This window comes from Mobula hypostoma, chromosome 1, assembly GCF_963921235.1.
Source record: "Mobula hypostoma chromosome 1, sMobHyp1.1, whole genome shotgun sequence".
In the NCBI taxonomy this organism is placed as follows: Eukaryota; Metazoa; Chordata; class Chondrichthyes; order Myliobatiformes; family Myliobatidae; genus Mobula; species Mobula hypostoma.
The window spans coordinates 131,077,628-131,103,864 of record NC_086097.1 but is presented as its reverse complement, the minus strand read 5'-3'; the positions used below and the strand labels follow the sequence as shown (position 1 = coordinate 131,103,864).

Sequence of the window (26,237 nt, the reverse complement as noted above, 5' to 3'; positions counted from 1 at the left end):
ACAATGGAACATACCTATGGAGAACTCCATGCAAATATTCCCTGAACATTTGCCATATTTCTGCCGTGCATTTCCCTGAGAACATCTGCTCCCAATTTATGCTCCCAAGTTTCTGCCTGATAGCCCATATTTCCCCTTACCCCAATTAAATGTTTCCCCAAATTGTCTGCTCCTATCCCTCTTCAACACAATGATGAAGGAGATAGAGTTATGGTCACAACCTCCAAAATGCTCTCCCACTGACAGATCTGACACCTGACCAGGTTCAGTTCCCAATACTGGATCAAGCACAGCCTCTCCTCTAATTGGCTTATCTACATATTGTGTCAGGAAACCTTCCTGAACACACCTAACAAACTCCACTGCATCTAAACCTCTTGCACTAAGGAGATGCCAATCATGATTAGGAAAGTTAAAATCTCACATCACAACCACCCTATTATTATTGCACCGTTCCAGAATCTGCCTCCCTATCTGCTCCTCAATATCCCTGTACTATTGGGGAGGGGGCTCTATAATAAACACCAGTAGAGTTATTGCCCCTTTCCTGTTTCTGTATTCCACCCATACTGACTCAGTAGACCATCCCTCCATGACTTCCTCCTTTTCTGCAGCCATGACACTATCCCTAATTAGAAAAAACATGCCTCCCTCTCTTTTTTTTGAAACATCTAAAGCCTGGCACACTCAGTAGCCATTTCTGTTCCTGAGATATCCAAGTCTCTATATTGGCACAGTGTATTGATCCACGCTCTAAGTTTATCCACCTTGTTTATGATACTCTTTGCTTTAAAATTAACATATCTCAAACCATCAGGCTGAGTGCATCTTTGCTCTATCATTTGCAAATCCTTCTTCACAAACTCCCCACAAGCTGCTTGTGCTCCAACCCCCCCCCCCACCATCCTCTGCCTCTTCACCGGTTCCCACCCCCCTGCAAATCTAGCTTAAACCCTCCCCAATAGCATTGGAACTGGAGAACTATGTACAGTTTTGGTTACCCTGATATAGGAAAGATGTAATTAGTCTGAAAATAATTCCAAGAATCTTGGTGGATTTGAGGGCCTGAACCACAGGGAGATTCAACTAGGCTACGACTGTATTCAGAGTGTAGGAGAGTGATGGGTGATGTTAGATTAGTGTATAGGATCATGAGGGGCATAGAGAGGATGAATGCACACAGTTCTTAACCCAGAGAAAGGGAATTTAAAATGAGAGGGCATTATTTTAAGGTCAGAGGGAAGAAATTGGCATATTGATTTGTTATTGTCATCTGTATTGACAACTTAGTTTTGCATAAAAGAGATTGAAAAGAAATATGTAATTTATATAATTTAAAATATTAAGATACATATTCATTAACAAAACTTGTATAATATATATATATATATTTAATTTATGTGGTCCTTTGAGTGTTGTGTATCTGATGCTATGTGCCTGTGATGCTGCTGCAAGTAAGTTTTTCATTGCACCTGTGCATCCATAATATACTTGCGCACATGAGCTAACCTCGACCTTGACAGCCCTGTCAAGACTCTGATGCTGTGCTTGCGAGTCATCGCTCAAAGGACAAAGTTCTGTTTGGGGAGTGACGTGATGGCGAGCGTGATGTCAGGGTACCGGAGGGCGGGACAATCGATGAGTGACGTGTTCGCCTTCGCCCGGGGGGTTGTGGGAGGAGGACCCACCCACTTTAAGATGGCGGATAACATCCCTTTACGCCCAGTGCGGAGCCTGCAGAAGAGGCACGAATATTACCCGGGGAGGCAGAGCAGGTACTGCATGTCCCGAACGGGACCAGCGCTCGGAGATTCGGTAGAGGGGAAGTGGAAGGATTGCGGGGGGCGATGGCTCCAAACTGCAGGCTTGGCCAGTGTGGCTGGTACCGCGGCCCAGCAGGTCACCCGCCTTCCCCCGACCCCTCTTCAGCAGGTTCCCCTTTCTGTACGTTGCCCCTCGTTCCCACGACCCCCACCCCCGGCCCAGCAAGTCCCCCTTCCTTCCCACCCCTTCCCGACCCAGTAGACCCCCCCCCTTCCCACGGCACAATAGGACCCCCTTCCGTACCACGACCCACCTGGCCCAGCAGGTCCCTCCTTCCTTCCCATGCCCCCAGCAGGTTCCCCCCTTCCTTCCTTTCCATGCCCCACCTGGCCCAGCAGGTCCCCCCTTCCTTCCTTCCCATGCCCCACCTGGCCCCAGTAGGTCCCCCCTTCCTTCCTTCCCATGCCCCAGCAGGTCCTCCCTTCCTTCCTTCCCATGCCCCAGCAGGTCCCCCCTTCCGGTCCCTCCTTCCTTCCCATGCCCCACCTGGCCCAGCAGGTCCCTCCTTCCTTCCCATGCCCCACCTGGCCCAGCAGGTCCCCCCTTCCTTCCTTCCCATGCCCCACCTGGCCCAGCAGATCCCCACTTCCTTCCTTCCCATGCCCCACCTGGCCCCAACAGGTCCCCCCTTCCTTCTTTCCCATGCCCCAGCAGGTCCCCCTTCCTTCCTTCCCATGCTCCACCTGGCCCCAGTAGGTCCCCCCTTCCTTCCTTCCCATGCCCCAGCAGGTCCTCCCTTCCTTCCTTCCCATGCCCCAGCAGGTCCCCCCTTCCTTCCTTCCCATGCCCCACCTGGCCCCAGCAGTTCCCCCCCCTCCTTCCTTCCCATGCCCCACCTGGCCCCAGCAGGTCCCTCCCTTCTTTCCTATGCCCCAACAGGCTCAGGATGTTCCCTCCCTTCCCACCACCACCTGGCCCAGCAGGTCCCTTCCTATCCACCTGGCCCAACTTGTCTTCTTCCACCACACACCCACAATAAAGGCCATAAAATATTGGAACAGAATAGAATATTTGACCCATCAAGTGTGCTGTTCCATTTCATCATGACTGATCCATTCTTCCTCACAATCCTGTTCTCCTGTCTTCTCCCTGTAATGTTTCATGCGCTGACTAATTAAGAACCTGTCAACCTCCACATTACATACACCCAGTGACCTGGCCTCCACAGCCACCTGTGGCAATGAATTGCGCAGGTTTGTGACCATCTGGCTAAAGAAATTCCTCTTTGTCTCTGTTCTAAATGAATGTCCCTTCATTCTGAGGCTGTGCCCTCTGGCCCTAGACTCTCCCACTATAGGAAATATGCTCTCCACATATACTGTATTTAAGCCTTTCAAGATTTGATGGTCCTCAATGAGATCCCTGCTCATTCTTCCAAATTTTTGCGAGTATGGGCACAGAGCCATCACACGTTTCTCATTCGATAACCCTTTCATTCTCATGAACCTCCTCTAAACCCTTTCAAATGGCAGCACAGCCTTTCTGAGATACGGGGCCCAAAACTGCTCACAATACTCCCAAGTGAGGCATCACTTGTGCCTTATAGAGCCTCAGCATTACATTTTTACTTTTATATTCTAGTTCTCTTGAAAAGAATGCCAACAATATATTTGCCTTCCATAGACTCAACCTTCCAAATTAATCTTTAGTGCACAAGGACTTCCAAGTACCTTTGCACTTCGGATTTTTGAATTTTCCGCCCATTTAGAAAATAGTCTACACTTTTGTTCCTTCTACCAAAGTGCATGACCTTACATCTCAACTCTATTCCATCTGAAATTTCTTTGCCCATTCTCCTAATCCAAGTCCTTTTGCAGCCTCCCTGCTTCCGCAACACTAATCACTTCTCCAATAATCTTCATATCATCCGCAACTTGGCTACAAAGTTGTCAATTCCATCATCCAAATCATTGACATATACCATAAAAAGAAGCAGACCCAACTCCAACCCCTGTGGAACACTAACCAGAAAAGCTTCCTTTTATTCCCACACTTTGCCTCCTGCTAATCAGCCAATCCTCTATCCATGCTAATATTTTTCCATAAATACTGTGGGCTTTTTGTCTTGTTAAACAGCTTCATGTGGCAACTTGTCAAAGGCCTTCTGAAAAATCAAAGAACACAACATCCATTCATTCTCCTTTGTCTATCCCACTTGTTATTTCTTCAAAAAATTCTAACAGATTTATCAGGTAAGATTTTCCCCTAAGGAAGCCATGCTGATTTTGGCCTATTTTCTCTTGTGCTTCCAAGGACCCTGAGACCTCATCCAACAGCTCCAGCAAATCTGTGAACAAGGATATTGGTTCCCTTTGGATTCAGGTGTAAATTTTCTCTTTTATCATACCCTGACAAGGGAAGTCCCAAATAATTCAGAAGTTTGAAGCCCTGCCTGCTGCACCAGGTCCTCAGGCACACATTCATCTGCCAAATCATTCTCCTCTTGCCTCACTGCCCTGTGGCACAGGCAGCAATCCAGAGATTACTTTCTTGGAGGTCCTCCTTTTCAGCTTTCTACCTAATTCCCTAAATTCTCTCTTCAGGATCTCCTCCCTTTTCCTACCTATGTCACTGATGCCAATCTGTTCCAAGAGTTCTGGTTACTTACCTTCTCAGTTTAGAATATAGTGGATGCAATCTGAGACATCGCTGATCCTGGCACCTGGGGGGCAACATGCCATCCAAGTGTCTTTTCCACGTCCACAGAATCTCATGACGACTTCTCTGACTATGTAATCCCCTATCACTACAGTAGTCCTCTTCTCCTCTCTTCCCTTCTAAGCCACAGTGCCAGAGACCTGGTCGCTGCAGTTTCCCCCTGGTAATATCTAAAGTGGTATTCTTATTAGTGAGGGGAACAGCCACAGGAGAGGTCTGCACTGGTTGCCCATTTCCTGACGGTCACCCAGGTACCTGCCCCCTGCATTTTGGGGGTGACTACCTCCTTGTAGCTCCCATCTATTGCCTCTTTATTTTCCCGTATGAGCCGAAGGTCATCGAGCTGCAACTCCAGTTCCTTAACACGGTCTCTGAGGAGCTGCAGCTCAGTGCATCTGGTGTAGATGTTATCCTGGAGCCTGAAGGTCTCTTGGAATTCCCACATCTCACACAAAAAAAAACAGCACAGCTCCTGGAGATGTTGTCACTGCACTAACTGGCGAAGAATGCAGAAGAAGATACTTGCTTTGTCCGAGCCTGTTGAGCCAAGGTCTCCCAACTCCATCTTATTTTTATTTGTCCTTACTAATGAATCATGATTCGATTGGGTCCCTGGAAAAGTCTGAAAGCTTGCAAACAGTCTTTTTTCGATCTCTTGCCCTAACCTGTGTGTAGCCTCCTCTGTCACTTCACTTCACCCCACCTCTCACCTGGCCCAGCAAGTCCTTGCTCTTCCGCCTAGCCCAGTGTGTCCCTCTCCCCCCCCCTTCCCAGCTCAGCCCACCCAGGCTGACATGTCCCCCACCCTCACTCCATCATGGTTTTATCTTCCTTGTTCATGCCCTTCCTTTCTCCTACACCTGCCCCCAGTTGCAGTCTCCTGAAATACTCTGTCAGCTCTTGCTGCTATTCACCCATTTGCGCAGACTTTCTTCCTTTGCCTCCATTTTCCCCCCCCCCCACCCAATTGTAGGCGCTTTTCGTCTCTCTTAATTTTACCCTCTGGTCGCAGTTCCTTCACTCCTCTGCTTATATTCTCTTCTCAATCCTGATACAACGTATCTGAATACATTCTTCCTACCTCCTCCATTTATCCCTCCTTTGCACCCCATCTCTTCCCTTCTGGTGGTTTTATACAGACACTGCAAATGCACGTTACCTGTGCCTTGTCTATTACACATTTAGACAAGGTAAGAGAAAACATTTGAAACATAAATGACAAATATTGCAGATAAAATGAGGATGAAATGACTAAAGCCTTTCAGTTGATACTTTCTTTCAGTTGATACTTGTAGAATTTCTTGCAAGCTTTAAGCATCTTTTTTTAAGAAAGGCTTGTGAAATTGTTTTGTGGAGTTTGTCAATACCAAGGAATGGCTTAGGTTCATGATCAGAATTAAATCACATTTTTTACTGAATGGAATGGTGTTTGTTTTTCATTGCACTGTTTTTAAAATGCTTAAGCTACCTCCAAACAGCTTAGACCATATTCATTGTAAGTATAAACATCATTTTTCAGGCCAAGATCCTGAAAATTGAAATCAAATGCTTGATTTATACAAGTCAAATAAACATGAAAAGCTGCTGGTAGTAATGTGACTTTGAGCTTGTAGGAAAGAGTATTCCCCCCCCCCCCCCATAGTGTTTCTTTGGGTGAATATGATCTTATTGCATTTAGCTTGAATATTTGAGTTGCATTGTTCATGTGCTGCTTTGGGCTACCCTTTTATGACAGCTCTTTTGATTTTGTGGAAAGTAAACATTGATACAGGCTGGACTGACTAAACTGATTGAATGTTGCACTTGGTATTTCAGTGGTTTGGAATACATTTGAAGTCATTCTGTGAATATTGAGAAAGGTTACAAAAACAAAAAAAAAGCACATTTGGTTCTTGACCATCAATAGTTTGATTTATTTTGTGAAAATTCTTTTCAGAAGTGAAGCAGTTGGATTAGTTTTGAAATTGCACAGATTTTGCAAAATAGCTAGATACTTTATTAATCCTAAAGGAAATTACAGTGTCGTGGTAGCATTGTAAGTGCATAGACACAAATATTAGAAGAGAAGTGGAAAGAATAAAATAAATAAGTTACCACAAACAGTCTGACAGGAGGGGGAACAACACACATCAAAGTTGCTGGTGAATGCAGCAGGCCAGGCAGCATCTCTAGGAAGAGGTACAGTCGACGTTTCAGGCCGAGACCCTTTGTCAGGACTAACTGAAGGAAGAGCTAGGAGGGGGTCATTACTTCCCCGGCTATAGGTTGTCTCATTATTGAGCCTAATGGCCAAGGGTAAGAATGACCTCATAAGGTGCTCTTTGAAGTACAGGTGCACATTCCTTTATCCAAAATTCTGAAATCCAAAAAACTCTGAAAACAGAAGTTTTTTTCGCCGACAGCTGATGTCACTCAGGTGTGACGTGGCAGCACGAGCAGAGGCCGCCAGACGTCAGTTGTGGCTCAGCGCTCGTACTGGTTACGCGTGCAATTGCTGTTCGCTGATATTGTGTGTTCACTGTTGACTTTGTGTTTAATTTCACTGTGAAAATGTCAAAAAGAGCTGCAGATACCCCTATGGGTAACAATGAGAAAAAGAGAAGGAATCTTCTCTATCAATAACGCAGAAAGTGAAGTTATTGCAGAAGCTTGATCGTGGTGTGTCTGTGCGGCATCTTACTGAAGATAATAGTGTCAGAATTACCACTGTATATGATTTAAATAAACAGAAAGACAAGTTACTGAAGTTTTATAGTGACAGTGACGTTCAACATTTATTCTAATAAGTCATTTACCATGTGTTTGATTCAGTTCGTTTGAAGCGGTATATCTTTGTTTTATTGAATGTTTTTGTTGGAAATAAAATTTCTTCTTGTCATTATTCCCTAAACAATACAGTAGAACAATTATTTACATAGCATTTACATTGTATTAGGTATTATAAGTAATCTAGAGATGATATAAAGTATACGGGAGGATGTACGTAGGTTTGGTGCGCTGCTGGGTCCTGAAGTCCACTGCACTGAGACAGGTTAAATAAGAGACTTGAGCATATGTGTTTTTTGGTATCGGGGGGGGGGGCGGGGTCTGAAATCTGAAAAATTCTGAATTCCGACGTGCAACTGGCCCCAAGGATTTCAGATGAGGGATTGCGGACCTGTAGCGCAGTTGTCTTAGTCAAGTACTAAAAGTGCTCCCCTGTTCAGTCAAGGTGGCAGGCTGAGGATGAGAAACATCGTCTAGAATTGCCAGGATTTTTCGTAGGGGTCTTTGTTCTACCACAGCCTCCAGTGTGTCCAATTTAACTCCTATAATAGAGCCAGTCTTTCTAATTAGTTTATTGAGTCTGTTGGTATCACCCTTGTTGATGCCATTGCCCCAGCACACCACCGCATGGAAGATTGTACTGGCGACAACAGACTGGTAGAACACGTGAAGGAGAGGCCTGCATACTCCAAACGATCTCAGTCTCCTCAGGAAGTAGAGGTGACTCTGGCCCTTATTGTGCACAGCTTCTGTGTTGGTGCTCCACTCAAGTCTGTCATCCAGGTGCAGCCCCAGGAATATGTAGGTCCTCACCACATCCACGTCCTCACCATCAATAGTAACAGGGAACAATGCAGACTTTGTCCTCCTGAAGTCTATCACCATCTCCTTTGTCCTACTAATGTTAGGCTATAGGTGATTCAGCTTGCACAGTTTAACAATGTCCTCCACCAGGGCCCTGTATTCATCTTCCCGTCCACCCTTTATACAACCGTCTATTGCTGAGCCATCAGATGCCATGACTCAGTGTTGTGCCTGAAGTCCAAGGTATACAGGATAAACATGAAGAGAGCCAATACAGTCCCCTGTAGGGCCCCAGTGCTGCTTGTAGCCATATCTGACACACTGCTCCGAAGCCACACATACTGTGGTTTGCCAGTCAGGTAGTCCATTATCCAGGATACAATGGAAGTGCCAATCTGCATTGGACAGAGTTTCAAGATGATGACTGTCGAAGTATTTAGTACAGTACATGAAAGTTTGATAATTAAAATATGACACAGCATTATTTTTCAGCCATGATAGTGTTTTGATGTTTAAGCATTATGTCAAATCCTCCTGATAAGGTAGTGTTCATTGAACATTTTGATATACAGATGCCAAACAATAAGATACCTCTTTCAGTAATGGTTTGCAGAATTATTGAATACAGATGTTTATAGATGACTTAGACTACGAGTGAGCCCACATTATGGCCACTCAGGTTGCAGTAATTAGTACTTCTGGAATTCACAAATCACTATCAAAAGCTGATTTACACTCAGTGTTGATTTTATTAGGCACACTGTTAAACCTTGTTAATGCAAATATCCAGTTAGTCAATCATAAAAGAATCCGGAGATGGTCAAGAATTTCAGTTGTTCAGACCAGTGATCAGATTGGGGAAAGAAATGTGATCTAAGTGACTTTGATTATGGAATGTTTGGTTCCAGACAGGGTGGTTTGAATCTCTTAAAAGCTGCTGATTTCCTGGGATTACAGAGAATGGTGTGGAAAAAATTCCCAGTGAGCAGCAGTTCTGTGGGTGAAAACGCCATGTTAACCAGAGAGGTCAAAAGAGAATGGCCAGACTATGTCAAGCTGACAGGAAAGCAAGAGTAATGCAAATAACTGTGAACTACAACAGTAGTGTGCAGAAGAGGATCTCTGAGTGCACAACACATCAAACCTTGAAGTGGATGGACCGCAGCACCAGAAGATCACACGAGTTTCTACTCTTGTACTTAACAAAGTGGCTACTGAGTATAGAATAAAATTCAGACTCTGGTTTAATATCACAGGCATATGTCATGAAATGTGTTAACTTCCTGGCAACAGCACTATGATATAATGTATATTAAATAGTTAAGTTAAAATAAGTGCAAAAACATAAATTAAAAAAGTAATGAGTTAGTGTTCATGGGTCCAATGTCCATTTAGAAATAGGATGGCAGAGGGGAAGGAGCTGTTCCTGAATTGCAGAGTGTGTACCTTAAGGCTTCTGTATCTCCTTCCTGATGGTAACAATGAAAAGAGGACATGTCCTGGATGATTGAGGTCCTTAATGATGGATGCCACCTTCCTGAGGCACTGCTCCTTGAAGTGCCTTTGATACAAAGAAGGCTAGTGCCCATGATGGAGCTAATTTTACAACTTTCTGTAACTTACCAAAATTTGCATTTAATGAGTTTATGTTGGGGGGGGTGGGGGAAGTGAGCATAGAATGTGAAAGCAACTACAAATTTTGTTAATTATTTTAAATATTTACTTTGGCAGTAAGATTTGAATATGACATCACTGCGCCAATGTGAGTTGGTAGGAGTACCGGAGTCCCTCCTTTGTTATGTCCTCTCCAGTCTGAGGACAAGCATTTTTTCTGACCTGCTGTATTGTGGGGAACTACAACAGCTATGTCTAGTTTCTTAAGGTAAAATACTTATAAATCACTGAGCTTTAACCGGTTAATCCCTGAACTGGTACACCACTTCTCTGTATTCCAATCCTCAAATCCCCTTCCCTGTTATCTCCACCCCCTAAACCCTTTCCTAATCCATGAGTTTTGTGGTTCAGAGAAAATACCTTGCATGTGAAGAGTGTGAAAGTGATGCACTGTGTTCATTGTCCTCCAATTGGAGAAGTTATGACAATGGAGGTACTCGGCTGACTGTCAACCCAATTGACATGATGATGTTATATCAAAGTTTATTTTATTGCCTATAGTATTGAGTGACAAAATATATAAAAAAATGACATTTGTTTCTTTCATGCAAATCTTGTCCATACCTCGTTTAATATTTTCCATTGCTGCTAAATAACAGTTGTGAATTACTTTGTCATTGCTGTTAAAATAGGAGAGAAAATTATACTGCAGAAATGTATCTCTAATTATATGGAATTCAATAGGAAGTGGGTTTGTGTTACAAAAAAATCACACCACTCTGTTTTCTAGGAATGCAACCCCTCTGTAACATGGTGTGTCATAAAGGAAAGATATTCAAAGTAGGAATGTGTTGATACAATGTACATTCAGATCGACGATAGCTTTCAGCCGACTGATCTGCATACAACTTGGGCTGTGAGTAAAGGACAGGTTGGGGGGGGGTATTGCAGAGGATATACTGCACTTAGAATTGCAGAAGTCATTTGATAAAGTGCCACATCAAAAATTATTGTATGAAAGGAAGCTTGTATAGGAGCAATGGCTAGACAACTGTTGGCCAACAGGAAACAGCAGACAATTTCTGTTTTTGGTTAACAATTAATGAGTGGTGTGCCACTGGTGTTGGAGCTGAGGCCTTACCTTCCAATTTACATAAATGATTTGGCTCATGGCACTGAAGATGTGGTTTTTAAATTGACATAAAAATAATGTGTGGAAAGGATATAGGGAATATAGGACAAGTGAGTGCGGAGAGTTCAAGCAAATACTGTTTAATTTGGCAAAATTTAAAAATTTTCTTTTGGAGGAAATGAAAATAAACATCTAATTGGCAAAGGGTTACAGATCTCTGAAGATCAGATGTTTTTGAGTACTCAGGTGTATAATTTGCAGAACATTAGCATTTAGGTACAGTAAGTAATTAGAAAGACTAACAATATCATTGTTCATCAGAAGAAATGAATACAGAAGTAAGAGGTTATGTTTCAGTCACAGAGGATGCCTGTAAGCCCACATGGAATACAATGTGGATTTAAAGTAAATGCATTAAAAGTGGTTCAGATAATATTTACGAGACTGCTGCCTGGAATAAGTTAGATGATGAAAGGCTTGTACTCACTGGTATTTTGAAGAAAGCTGGGACACTTGATTGAAATATGGTAGACCCTGAGGGATCTTGACAGGTTGGCATTATTTCACAAGACAAAGGAGCAGAAGTAGGCCATTCGGCCCATCAAGTCTGCTCTGTCACTCCACCATGAGCTTAACTATCTCCCAGCTAGTTTCAATTTCTGGCTTTTTCCCCATATCCCTTGATATCCAGACTAATTAGATAGCTGTCAATCTCCTCCTTAAACACCCTCAATGATCGGGCCTCCAGAGCTGTATGTGGCAATGAATTCCATAACTCCACGACCCTCTGGCTAAAAAAAAATTTCTCCTCATCTCTGTTTTAAATGGGTACCCTCTAATTCTAAGACTGTGGCCTCTTATCCTGGACTCAGCCACCAAGGGAAACAGCCTTTCCATATCTACTCTGTCCGACCCTTTGAACATTCGAAATTTCTAGTGGGATAATCCTGGCACAGCTTGTCCCTTCCAAGTACAACTCTGGCTACCACTGAGGACATTTACAAGAGGCAGTGTGTCAGGATGGCAACATCCATCATTAAGGACCACCACCATCTGGGTCATGTCATCCTCTTGATGCTACCGTCAGGCAGGGGATGAAGGTGCCTGGAGAATTGCACCTCATGGTTAAGAATAGTCTCTTTCCCACTGCCTTAAGGCTCTTACATTGACTTAAACTCCAAACACTACCTTAGACTTTTTTTTTCTCTCAACATGCACTGGTCTCATTTATTTTAGCTTTTGTCATACAAGCTGTGTATTGTTAATTTTAGTCTGTTAACTTATTTGTCATACTTGTAATATATTGTGATGCTGCAAAAAGATAGCTTTCATTGCGTATGTACTATAAACTTGAAAATTTCAATTGGAAGTAGTGATCATCCATTTAAGATGGATGAAGTGGTATTTTTTTCTGATGGTCCAAAATGTCTGGGATTTCTTTCCTCCGAGGTCAGTGGAACCAAAGTTGTTGAATTATTGATAAAAGTAGTCCTTGGAATATATCATTTCATTATAGTAATTAATGTAGCTATTTAATTGAGTAATACAATCAAAAGGTGCTAAGTAGTGGAATTTTATCCTGGAACAGCACTTAAAGCTAGAGAGAGCTATGATGTTGAATCAGGGCCCTGAAACAGAGTAGAAAATCAATTGAAGGATTACCAATCATAAGAGTGCCAATCAATAGTTGTAATAAGTGACAGAAAACAAGAGAAAAGAAATAAAAGTTTTCATATCACTTTGAGGATAACCCAAAATAGTAAAGCGAGAGTACTCCAAAATTTAGCCAAATTGGGGTGGTACTGTACCCATAAAATGTATTCACCCCTTGAAAATTTTCATGTTTTATTGTTTTACAACATTGAATTACTACAAATTAATTCTACTACTAAAAAATCTCTACAAAGTGATCTAAATTAATGACAAATATAAAACATAAAATAATTGACTGCGTAATTATTTATTCCCCCCCCACCTTAATATGATACACCAGATCATCATTGGTGCAGCGGATTGGTTTTAGAAATGACATAATTAGTTAAATGGAGATCTATTTTTGAAGACCTGTGTTTGGTCAAGGTGTTTGAATTGATTGTAGTAAAAATACACCTGTATCTGGTAGGCCCAACTGCTGTTGACTCAGTGTCCTGGCAAAAACTACACCATGAAGACAAAAGAACACTCCAAGCAACTCTGTGAAAAGCTTATTAAAAAGTACAAGTCAGGAGATGGATACAAGAAAATTTCCAAGTCACTGAATATCCCTTGGAGTACAGTTAAGTCATCATCAAGAAATGGAAAGAATATGGCGTAGTTGTAAATCTGCCTCAAAAACTGAGTGACTGCAAGAAGGGGAGTAGTGAGGGAGACCACCAAGAGACCTATGACAACCTTGGAAGAGTTACAAGTTTCGGTGGCTGAGATGGGAGAGACTGCGCGTACAACAACTGTTGCTTGGGTGCTTTTCCAGTTGCAACTTTATGGGAGAGTGGCAAAGAGAAAGCCAGTGTTGAAAAAACTCACATGAAATCTCAGCTAGAGTTTGCCAGAAGGTATGTGGGAGTGTCTGAAGTCAGCTGGAAGAAAGTTCTATGATCTGATGAAACCAAAATTGAGCTTTTCAACCATCAGACTAAGCACTTGTTTGGCATAAACCAAACACCGCATATCATCAAAAACACACTATCCCTGCTGTGAAGCATGGTGGTGGCTGCATCATTCTGTGGGGATGCTTCATTACAGTGGGCCCTGGAAGGCTTGTGAAGGTAGAATGCAGCAAAATGCAGGGAAATCCTGGAGGAAAACCTGATGCAGTTTGCAAGAGAACTGAACTTAGGAGAAGAATTGTTTTCCAGCAAGACAATGACCCCAAGCAAAAAGCCAAATATACACAGGAATGGCTTAAAAACAACTAAGTTAATGTCCTGGAGTGACCAAGTCAGAGTCCATACCTCAATCCAATTGCCAATTTGTGGCTGGACTGAAAAGGGCTGTTCATTTACGATCCTCATGCAGCCTGACAGCTTGAGTAGTTGTGTAAAGAAGAATGGCGAAAAATTGCAGTGTGCAGATGTGCAAAACTGATAGAGACCTATCCACAGAGACTAAAGGCTGTAATTGCTGCCAGAGGTGCATCTATTATATACCGACTTGAAGGGGGAGGGGGAAGAAATACTTAGGCAATCAATTATTTTGTGTTTTATATTTGTAATTAATTTAGATCACTTTGTAGAAATTTGTTTTCGCTTTAAGACGAAGGAGTCTTTTTCTCTTGATCAGTGTCAAAAAAGCCAAATCGAATCCATTGTGATTCATTGTTGTTAAACAATAAAAGATGAAAACTTCCAAGGAGGTGAATACTTTTTATGGGCACTGTAACTAAATAGTGTTCAGTGTACGATTTAGACAAAAATTAGCCAGAACAGGTTGAAACCATAAAAATCTTTGAAATAACACAAGGGCTAGTAGGGCCTACTATACACAGTAACTTTTATAAATAAATAATTAAATAACTGTGCCTGAACATGGTGATGTGGGACCTAAGGCTCCTGTACCTTTTTCCTGATGGTAGTAGTGAGAAGAGAATATGGCCTGGATGGTGGATCTTTGATGAATTCTGCTTTCTTGTGGCAGCACTCCATGTAAATATGCTTAAGTCATGGGATGGGACTGTCTCCATTACTTTATGTAGTGTTTTCTGTTATTCAGCATTGGTGTTTTCATATCAGCTGTGATGCAGCCTGTTAGGATATTCTCCACTGTGCATCTGCAAAAATTTGACAGATTTTAATGACATGTTGAACTTCCTCAAACTTCCTTTGTATTGTTGTGCGCCTTGGTAATGGCACTTATATGGCTGATCCCTAGACAGATCCTCTGATATGATAACACCAAGGAATTTAAAGCTATTGATCCTCTCTACCTCTCATCCCCTAATGAGCACTGGCTCATGGACTTCTGGCTTTCTCCTGTAGTTGATAATCAGCTCTTTGGTTTTGCTGATTTTGAGTGGGAGGTTATTGATGTGGCACCTTTTAAACAGGTTGTCATTCTCCCTTTGATGTTGCTTTGTCACCACCTTTGATTCTGTGAACACATTGATGCCATTGGTGAACTTGTAGATGGAGCTATGCTTAGCCACACAGTCACAGGTGTAGAGGGAGTGGAAAAGATGAGATTTCTGCTCCATGTTGATTTGTGGTTTCTCAGTGAGAAGATGTGGATACAATTTCAGAAGGAGATACAGATTCAGGCCTTGGAGCTTGTTTAACTCGGCCATGCCTGAATACTGTCTAGACTTTGCTGTGCATGGATGAAGATCACTTTATTTTGTGAAGAGTTGTGAATATAATAGAGCAATTTATAATGCACTTATTAATGGGGATTAAATGTTGAAGTTTAAAAAAAATTGTTGGGCCAGAGACATTGCTTTGAGAAGCTCCTGCAGTAATGTCATGGGAATAGAGTGATTGATGTACAACAGCCATAACCATCTGCCTTTGAACAAGATATGACTCCATTTGTTGGAAATTTTGGACTCCATGATGTGAAGGGCAGATATTCTCACTTCACTTTATGAAGGCTGCAGTTGAATAACTTGTTCATTGCTCCATTGGGTGAGTAAGTGCAGTTAATAACATCTTCAATCTTTGTTCATTGGTGTAACATTGGTTGTACAGTATTTTCCCTTTTTGTGGACAGTGCTTACCTGGACCATTTTCTCTGTTGTAGATGGCATTATTGGAATTGCTGTGGAGCTGCATGGTCAGTTGTGTACTTGTAATGTCACTTAGAATGAGTGCATTTGGTTGAAGACTAGCTTCTGTGAAGTCTGGTGATTTTTGGAGAGGCCCAACTAGGCTTGTGCACTTGCACTTATGGTAGAGGAATTGTAAATAATTCATCCTATAACCACGAGATTCTGGGTCCTGTATTCATGGAGGTATTCTTAAAATTGTTGTGTCTGGATTGTTGTTTAGTAGGTCACCACCATTTACAGCTATATGTGACAACTGCACAGAACTGTGAAGCAATTTTTGGTTATGTTATGATTTATTCAGTTACTTGATGTTTTGCATTAAGTAATTGAGTTTTTATTTTTATTATGGCACCTTTTTGTAAAGTTCATCTGCTCCCTTAATGGATTCTTCATTGAATCAACGTTAATTCCCTGACTCGGTGTAATGGAGTTGCAGATTGTGGAGAATTAATTTTGCAGGTAAATGCCCATCTTGCTGTTTTTGAGCTGCTAAATCTTCTCTAGCCAGCCGGTGGTATAGTGGCATCAGCACTGGACTTTGAGGCGAATGGTTCCGAGTTTGTATCCAGCTGGCTCCTGCACGCTTTCTATCTGCGCAGGGTTGAGCTTCAAGCTAGCAACTCAGCCTTGTAAAAGAACACTAAAATGCTACAGAATCAGCAAGAATGCCACCTGGTGTGTCTCAAGGTTTGAAAAAGAACAACAACAAATCTGTTCCGTCATACTTAACACAGTAGTTGCCAGGCAAATATGAAAAAGGGACTTGGTCTTCACAAGACGCATAGTGTTAACTTGCTAATATCAATTCAGTGGCCACTTTATTAGGTACAGGAGTAGAACCCAGTGTGGTCTTCTGCCGCTGTAGCCCATCTAATTCAAGGTTCGACGTGTTGTGCATTCAGAGATGCTCTTCTGCACACCGCTATTGTAAACATGCTTATTTGAATTATTGTCACCTTCATGTCCGCGTGAACCAGTCTGGCCAATCTCCTCTGACGACTTTCAAAGCATTTGCCCACAGAGCTGCCACCCATTAGATGCCTTGTTTTTTTTTTGCACTATTTTCTGTAAACTCTAGAGACTTTGTGAAAATCTCAGCAGATCAGCATTTTCTGAGATACTCAAACCATTCCATCTGGCACCATCAATCATTCCACAGTCAAAATTACTTAGATTACATTTCTTCATCATCTGATGTTTAACCTGAACAACATCTGAACCTCTTGATCATGTTTGCATGCTTTTATTCATTGCGTTGCAACCATATGATTGGCTGATTAGATATTTGCATTGAACAACAGGTATACATTAATAAAGTGGCCACTGAGTGTTTCAAGTCCAATGAAGTTTCAACTCCAGAGAAAAGTGGAGCTGAAAATTCACTGTGTGACTAACTATTCACCATTTTACTGTTCCATATTTACATCTAAATTCATAAACAATATAAATGTATATAATTTTAGATGGTTAAATTAGTGGGAAGTATGAATGTGATTTGAAATTTCACACAAAGGTAAACACGCCTACAAACCAGATTTGGGCCGGGGGGGGGGGGGAATTAAAACTTGTCTGTCTAACTGTTTGTATTGTTTTTATTTGATCAGCAGTATTTATTGTAAGTTATAAAGTTACAATATTTTCTAAACTTTTTTGATCAGACTTGTTTATCTGGAAATTCATTGTACTTGTTTATATGTGTACCAACTGTTATTCTCTTGAGGGAAGGTAGTCCATTTGTTTTTTATAGTGAGATGTAATCAACATTTCAACAAAAGACTAACTGACTATAACAGGCTCTGTTTTAGCCGTCAAAGATTGCAAACTTTAACAGCCTCTCAATTCTTTCGGAACCTTCCTTTCACTTTCTTTGATCCCAAGTTCTCACCCCTTGGTTTTATTCCTTCCTTGTTTTCACTTTCCTTGTGATCTGGTGGGAGGAGAAGATGGCGGCGTGCCTGTGTGTGCGCAGCCCTCCGGTGAAAAATGATATCATATCTGTTAAATAGGGGCCGTGGACAATTCTGATTTGATGGAGAATGGACCTGAAAGTGCAGAGGAACATCTGGAGAAATTTCTGAAATGTCCGTTCGCTGCTGTCATTACTGTGTGGTTGGGAATCTTTTGGAGGGAAGGCCTCAAACTCCCTGACCTTGCCTGCTTTTGGCGACCGAGAAGGAGGTCGAATCGTTCGGACATAGATGGCACTCAGTACTTGGTGTCGGAGAGCTGATCGGAGCTCGAAGTTTTCGGATGACTCAGAGTCGGATTGTGGTCGGCATGGCAGGGAGAATTTTTCTTCCTTCTCCTGTCTGTGTGAGATGTGGGACATTTGAGAAACTTTGAACCTTACTGTGCTCATGGACGACTTCATCAAGTTATGGTATTGTTGCACTGTTGTAACTATATGTTATAATTATGTGGTTTTGTCAGTTTTTTCAGTCTTGATCTGTCCTGTGTTTTGTGATATCACACTGGAGGAAATAATGTATCATTTCTGAATGCATGCATTACTAAATGACAATAAAAGAGACTGCGTGTCTTCATAATCTAATCTAATCAGGGAAAAGAGGGTGTGACTGTGAGTGAGGTGGGTAGTGGGATCCAAGAGACAGTGCTGGAGGAGCCTCAGCCTTTGAGCTGTCCAACAGATCTGAGATTCTTGCTCCCTGTGTGGATGAGAATGGCGGCCATAGGAAGGATGAGCAACCTAACTGTGGCACTGTAGTTCAGGGAGCCATTCAAGGGGGGTGGGGAGAGAAAAGAAACGTAGTGGTAATTGGGGATAATATAATCGGGGGAATAGACAGAGTTCTCTGTTGTGAGGCTAGAGCGTCCCGAAGGCTTTGTTGCCTGCCTAATGCCCGGGTTCGGACATCTTATCTAAGTTGCAGAAGAATTTGCAGTGGGAGGGGAAAGATCCAGTTGTTGTCGTCCATGTTGGTACTAACAACATAGGTAGAACAAGGAAAGCGATTCTGCTGAGAGAATTTGAACAGCTGGGGACTAAATTAAAAAGCAGAACCAAAGAGGTGGTAGTTTCTGGATTACTACCTGAGCCATGTGCAAATTGACATAGGATCAAGAAGATTAGAGAGTTTAATGCATGGCTCAATGATTGGTGTGGGAGAAGTGGGTTTGAATTAATGGGAAATTGGCACCAGTATTGGGGAAGGAGCAACCTGTACCAATGGGATGGGCTCCACCTGAACGGTGATGGGACCTGGATCCTAGTGAATCACATAGCTTGGGCTCTGAATAGGGCTTTAAACTAAATAGAAGGGAGAAGTATTAATAAAATAAAAGTGTGTATAAAGATAATGTAAAAGCAAAAGATAAAAAAAGAGAAAAGTAAGAGTGAAGAAAAGTCAAGTGCAAAAGAGAAAAGGATTACAAGATTTTAAAAGCACAATGGATGTAAGGGCACAATGTACTCATTTGTGCCACAATTTCACTGACCTTGTTTCGAATTCTACGTGCATTCAGGTAAAGGGGTATGATTTAGTGGCCATTAAAGAAATGTGGTTGCGGGATATAGAGGATTAGGAAATAAATATCCAAGGATCTGAGCTAATATGGAGGGATAGGCAAGAAGTTAAAGGAGGTGGGGTAGCACTTTTAATTAAAGATAAGATCTGGGCAATAGTGAGAGATGATCTAAGGAGTGAAATGTTGAAGCCATCTGAGTAGATATTAGGAATAGTAAAGGGAAAAAAAATCACTGTGGGAGTTGTCAATCGGCCACCGAGTAATAATATTACAGTGGCACAGGCAATAAACAGAAATATCTGAAGCATGTAAGAATAGAACAACAGTTACTGTGGGGGACTTCAACTTACACATTTATTGGGTGAATCGAATTGGTTGAGGCAGTATTGAGGACTTCATAGAATGCATCTGTGATGGCTTTCTTGAACAGCATGCTACTAAATCTACAAGAGAACGTGTTATCTTAGATCTGGTCCTGTGCAATGAGACAGGTAACATTAGTGATCTTTTAGTTAGGGATCCTCTTGGAAAGAGTGATCACAGTATAACTGAGTTTCTCATATAAATGGAGGGTGCAGTAGTTTGATCTAAAACCAGTGTTATTATGCCTAAACAATGGGGACTGCAATGGGATGAGGAAGGATTTGGCTAGTGTAGACTGGGAACACAGGCTATGTGGTGGGACAGTTGAGAACCAGTGGAAGAGTTTCAAAGAGATTTTTAACGATGCGCAACAAAAGTATATTCCAGTTACAAGCAATGACATGGGTGGGGAGGGCTAGCTTTGGATAACTAAGGAAATAAAAGAAGGCATCAAACTAAAACCTCTTGCATACAAAGTCGCCAAGAGTAGTTGGAAACTGGAAGATTGGGAAAACTTTAAAAAGCAACAAAGAACCACTAAGCGAGCAGTAAAGAAAGGGAAGATATTTTTTGAAAATAAACTAGCACAAAATATAAAAACGGATAGTAAAAGTTGTTATAATATAAAGGGGAAAAGGGTGGCTAAAGTGAACATGGGTCCTTGGAGGAGGAGAAGGAGGAATTGATATTGGGTAATGAGGAAAGGACAGAGGCTTTGAATGACTATTTTGTATTGGTCTTCACAGTGGAGGACACATCTCACATGCCAAAGAAAAATATTATGCATGTGATGGGAGGTGAAGATCTTGATACAATATCTATCACTAAAGAACTAGTGCTGAGAAAATTTCTGGGCCTGAAGATAGGTAAGTCCCCTGGTCCTGATGGAATGGATCCCAGGGTACTGAAAGAAATGGCAGAAATTATAGTAGAGGCTTTGGTGATAATTTGCCAAAATTCTCTGGACTCTGGGCAGGCCCTGGCAGATTGGAAGAAGGAAAATGTCACGTCACTGTTCAAAAAAGGATGTAGGCAAAAGACAGGAAGCTATAGGCAGTTAATATTCGGAAAATGCTTGAAGCTGTCATTAAAGAAGAAATAGCGAGACATCTGAAAAGAAATGGATCCATCAGGTAAGTGGATTCAGCAAAGGCAGGTCCTGTTTGACAAACTTACTGGAGATCTTTGAGGATATAACGAGGCAGTGAATAGAGGGAAAAGCAGATGGATGTTATTTACTTGGATTTCCAGAAGACGTTTGATAAGGTGCCACATAAAAGACTCATCCATAAATAAGGATGCACAGAGTTGGGGCTGATGTATTAGCAAGGATAAAGGATTGGTTAACTAATAGAAAACAGAGTTGGGATACATGGGTGTTCCTCTGGTTGGCAATCAGTGGTGAACAGTGTGCCGCAGGGATTGGTGCTGGGCACGCAACTGTTCACAATATACATTAACAGTCTGGAAGAGGGGTCCAAGTGTAGCATATGTAAGTTTGCTGATGATACTAAATTGAGTGGAAAAGCAATTTGTGCAGAGTATACAGGGAGTCTGCAGAGAGATATAGATAGGTTAAGTGAGTGGACAAGGGTCTGGCAAATGGAGTACGATGTTGGTAAATGCGAAGATTGTCCGCTTTGGAAGGAAAAAGGGAAGAGTAGATTAGTATTTAAATGTTGAAATAATTGCAGCATGCTGCTGTGCAGAGTGACTTGGAAGTGCTTGTGCATGAATAAGAAAAGATGGGGTTGCAGGTGCAGCAGACTATCAAGAAGACAAATGGAATGTTGGCCTTCATTGCTAGGGGGATTGAGGGAGGTTGTGCTGCAACTGTGCAGGGTACTGGTGAGGCTGCACCTGGAATACTGTGTGCAGTGCTGGTCTCCTTACTTAAGGAAGGATATATAGCTTTGGAGGCAGTACAGAGAGGTTCACCAGGTTGGTTCCAGAGATAAGGGGGTTAGACTGAGGAGAGATTGAGTTGCTTGGGATTATACTTGCTGGAATTCAGGAGAATGAGAGGAGATCTTATACAAACATATAAAATTATGAAGGAGATAGATAAGATAGAGGCAGGAAAGTTATTTCTACTGTTAGGTGAGACTAGAACTAAGGCGGTACATAGTCTCAAGATTCGGCGGAGTAGATTTAGGATGGAGATATGGAGCAACAGCTTTTCCCAGAGAGTGGTGAATCTGTGGAATTCTTTGCACAATAGAGCAGTGAAGGCTACCTCAGTAAATACATTTAAGACAAAGTTGGATAGATTTTTGCATAGTTGGGGAATTAAGGGTTATGGGGAAAAGGCAGGCAGGTGGGGGTGAGTCCATGGCCAGATCAGACATGATCTTTATTCATTGGCGGAGCAGGCTCGGTGGCCAGATGGCCTACTCTTGCTCCCATTTCTTATGTTCTTTTGTTCAGTATTCTTTTTGATCTTCCCCTCTGATAATTTCTGAAGAGGTTCTAGATTTAGTTAGCTCATGTCACGAGTTTGAATTTTAAGTTGAAACGGATGTTAAGTTCTTCTGTTGCCTTCACCTCTGTTTTTTTGGGGAAAGATCTTTGTCCCAGGCTGTTCACTCTTTCTGTACTGTACAGTTTTCTTAATTTCCTCTTGGGCCCTCCTTGGCTTTTTCCCCTCTGGATACAAAATAAGATTTGGAGAAGGAGTCGGTGTAGTGGCAGAGGGATTTTTGGATTTGAGGCCTGTGACCACTGGAGTGCCATAGGGATCTGTGTTTTCCTTGCTGTTTGACATATTAATGATTTGGAGAGAATGTGGATGGCACAGTTAGTCAGTTTGCAGTTGACACTGAAATTGATGGTATGATAAACATAGAAACATAGAAAATAGGTGCAGGAGTAGGCCATTCGGCTCTTCGAGCCTGCACTGCCATTCAGTATGATCATGGCTGATCATCCAACTCAGAACCCTGTACCAGCGTTCCCTCCATACCCGCTGATCCCTTTAGCCACAAGGGCCATATCTAACAACCTCTTAATATTGCTAATGAACTGGCCTCAACTGTTTCCTGTGGCAGAGAATTCCACAGATTCACCACTCTCTGTGTGAAGAAGTTTTTCCTCATCTTGGTCCTAAAAGGGTTCCCCTTTATCCTCAAACTATGACCCCTCGTTCTGGACTTCCCCAACATCGGGAACAATCTTCCTGCATCTAGCCTGTCCAATCCCTTTAGGATTTTATACGTTTCAATAAGATCCCCCCCTCAATCTTCTAAATTCCAACGAGTATAAGCCTAGTCAATCCAGTCTTTCATCCCAGGAATCAATCTGGTGAACCTTCTTTGTACTGCCTCTATGGCAAGGATGTCTTTCCTCAGATTAGGGGACCAAAACTGCACACAATACTCCAGGTGTGGTCTCACCAAGGCCTTGTACAACTGCAGTAGTACCTCCCTGCTCCCTGTACTTGAATCCTCTTGCTATGAATACCAGCATACCATTCGCCTTTTTCACCGCCTGCTGTACCTGCATGCCCACTTTCAATGACTGGTGTATAATGACACCCAGGTCTTGTTGCAGTTCCCCTTTTCCTAATCAGCCACCCTTCAAATAATAATCTGTTTTCCTGTTTTTGCCACCAAAGTGGATAACCTCACATTTATCCACATTAAATTGCATCTGCCATGAACTCACCCACTCACCTAACCTATCCAAGTCACCCTGCATTCTCTTAGCATCCTCCTCATAGCTAACACTGCCGCCCAGCTTCGTGTCATCCGCAATCTTGGAGATGCTGCATTTAATTCCCTTATCTAAGTCATTAATATATATTGTAAACAACTGGGGTCCCAGCACTGAGCCTTGCAGTATCCCATTACTCACTGCCTGTCATTCTGAAAAGGTCCAGTTTATTCCCACTCTTTGCTTCCTGTCTGCCAACCAATTCTCCATCCACATCAATACCATACCCCCAATACCGTGTGCTTTAAGTTTGCACACTAATCTCCTGTGTGGGACCTTGTCAAAAGCCTTTTGAAAATCCAAATATACCACATCCACTGGTTCTCCCCTATCCACTCTACTAGTTACATCCTCAAAAAATTCTATGAGATTCGTCAGACATGATTTTCCTTTCACAAATCCATGCTGACTTTGTCCGATGATTTCACCGCTTTCCAAATGTGCTGTTATCACATCTTTGATAACTGACTCGAGCATTTTCCCCACCACCGATGTCAGGCTAACTGGTCTATAATTCCCTCGTTTCTCTCTCCCTTTTTTAAAAAGTGGGGTTACATTAGCCACTCTCCAATCCTCAGGAACTAGTCCAGAATCTAATGAGTTTTGAAAAATTATCACTAATGCATCCACTATTTCTTGGGCTACCCTTAAGCACTCTGGGATGCAGACCATCTGGCCCTGGGGATTTGTCTGCCTTTAATCCCTTCAATTTACCTAACACCACTTCCCTACTAACATGTATTTCCCTCAGTTCCTCCATCTCACTGGACCCTCTGTCCCCTACTATTTCCGGAAGATTATTTATGTCCTCAGTGAAGACAGAACCAAAGTAGTTATTCAATTGGTCTGCCATGTCCTTGTTCCCCATAATCAATTCACCTGTTTCTGTCTATAGGGGACCTACATTTGTCTTAACCAATCTTTTTCTTTTCACATATCTATAAAAGCTTTTATAGTCAGTTTTTATGTTCCCTGCCAGTTTTCTCGCAATCTTTTTTCCCTTTCCTAATTAAGCCCTTTGTCCTCCTCTGCTGGACTCTGAATTTCTCCCAGACCTCAGGTGAGCCACTTTTTCTGGCTAATTTGTATGCTTCTTCTTTGGAATTGATACTATCCCTAATTTCCCTTGTCAGCCACGGGTGCACTACCTTCCCTGATTTATTCTTTTGCCAAACTGGGATGAACAATTGTTGTAGTTCATCCATGCGATCTTTGAATGCTTGCCATTGCATATCCACCGTCAACCCTTTGTGTCATTTGCCAGTCTATCTTAGCTAATTCATGTCTCATACCTTCAAAGTTACCCTTCTTTAAGTTCAGAACCTTTGTTTCTGAATTAACTATGTAACTCTCCATCTTAATGAAGAATTCCACCATATTATGGTCACTCTTACCCAAGGGGCCTCTCACGATGAGATTGCTAATTAACCCTTCCTCATTGCTCAATAACCAGTCTAAAGTAGCCTGCTCTCCAGTTGGTTCAAAAAAACCATTCCGCATATATTCCAAGAAATCCTCTTCCTCAGCACCCTTACCAATAAGGTTGTCTAGTGACAGCAAGAACTTGATCAACAGTAATAATGGGTAAAAAGATGGCAAATTGAATTTAACTCTGTTTAAAACATAAGTGATGCACTGTGCGAGGCAGCATCTATGGAGGGGAATAAAAAGTCAACATTTTGGACTGAGACCCTTCAGCACTCTTAACACCTGATGAAGTGTCTCGGCCTGAAATGTTGATTGTTTATCCTCCCCTATAGATGCTGCCTAATTTAGAGTTCCTATGGCATTTTGTGTATGTTGCTCAAGATTTCCAGCATTACAGAATCAAGTATTTTCAGAGTTTTTTTTTACATCTTAAATTGAGTGTTCAAGTTAGTTTCATCATTTATCTAATAATTTTAGTATTAATGAAATTTAGGCTTTTGAATTATTCTCTTGCCCAAAACCTTAATCAAAATTAGAATTTGATTCAGAATCAGGTTTATTATCACTGACATGTTGTGAAATTTGCTTTGCAGCAGTATAGTGCAATACATAAAAAAAACTGTAAATTACAATAAAAAATATATAAAGTGCAGAAGAGGGGAAAATAGTGAAATGGTGTTCGTGGATTGTTCAGAAATCTGAAGGTGGAGAGGAAGAAGCTGTTCCTAAAACCTTGAATGTGTCTTTGGACTCCTGTACCTCATTGATGGTAGAAATGAGAAGAAGGCATGTCTGAGGTGGTGAGGGTCCTTAATAATAGATGTCTCCTTTTTGAGGCATTACCTTTTGACTATGTCCTCTGGTGGGGAGGCTGTTACCCATGATGGAGCTGGGTAGGTGTATAACAATCTGCTGTTTTTTTTTGATTCTCTGCAGTGGAGCCTCCATACCAGATCTGATGCAACCAGTTAGAATGCTGTCCACAGTACATCTGTAGAAATTCACTAGTCCTTGGAGACACACCGAATTTCCTTTAACTGCTAATGAAATATAGCCTGCTTTGTAATTGCATCAATATGTTGGGCCCAGGATAGATTTTCAGATGTGTTGACACCCAGGAACCTGAAGCTGCTCATCCTTTCCACTGCTGACCCCCCTGAAGTCCACAATCAATTCCTTGGTCTCATTGACGTTGAGTGCAATATTGTTGTTAAGCCACCACTCAACTAGAGGATCTATCTATCTCATTTCCGTACACCTGCTTGTCACTTTCTGAGATTCTACCAACAATAGTTGTGTCGTTGCTGAATTTATTGATAGTATTTGAGCTGTGCCTAGTCACAGTCATGAGTGTAGAGAGAGAGTAGAGCAGTGGGATAAGCATGCCTCCCTTGAGGTGCACCTGTGTTGATAATCAGCGAGGAGAAGATGTTATTTCTGATGCACACTGACTGGTCTTCTGAGGAGGATGTGAAGGATCCATTTGCAAAGAGAGGTACACAGGCCCCGGTTCTGAAACATGTTCATTCGTACTGAAGGGATCGTAGTATTGACCCCCACTGAGTTGTAATCAATAAACAGCAGCCTGACGTAGGTATTAATGTTGTCCAGGTGATACGGGGCTGAGTAGAGAGACGGTGAAATTGCATCCGCTGATGACCTATTGTGGTTGGTAAGTTAATTCCAGCCATG

The 26,237-nt window shown here is 42.0% G+C and overlaps 1 protein-coding gene across 1 annotated transcript in view; it reads left to right on the top strand.

Annotated features, from left to right (window-relative positions):
- The first annotated feature begins 1,656 nt into the window (after positions 1-1,656).
- The window catches only part of atp9b (ATPase phospholipid transporting 9B), a 387,648-nt gene continuing 363,067 nt past the window's right edge, over positions 1,657-26,237 (top strand). The window contains exon 1 of the mRNA XM_063055727.1: positions 1,657-1,775. Coding sequence (XP_062911797.1) covers positions 1,699-1,775 — 77 coding nt within the window. The 5' untranslated portion in view covers positions 1,657-1,698. The remainder of the gene's footprint in view (positions 1,776-26,237) is intronic.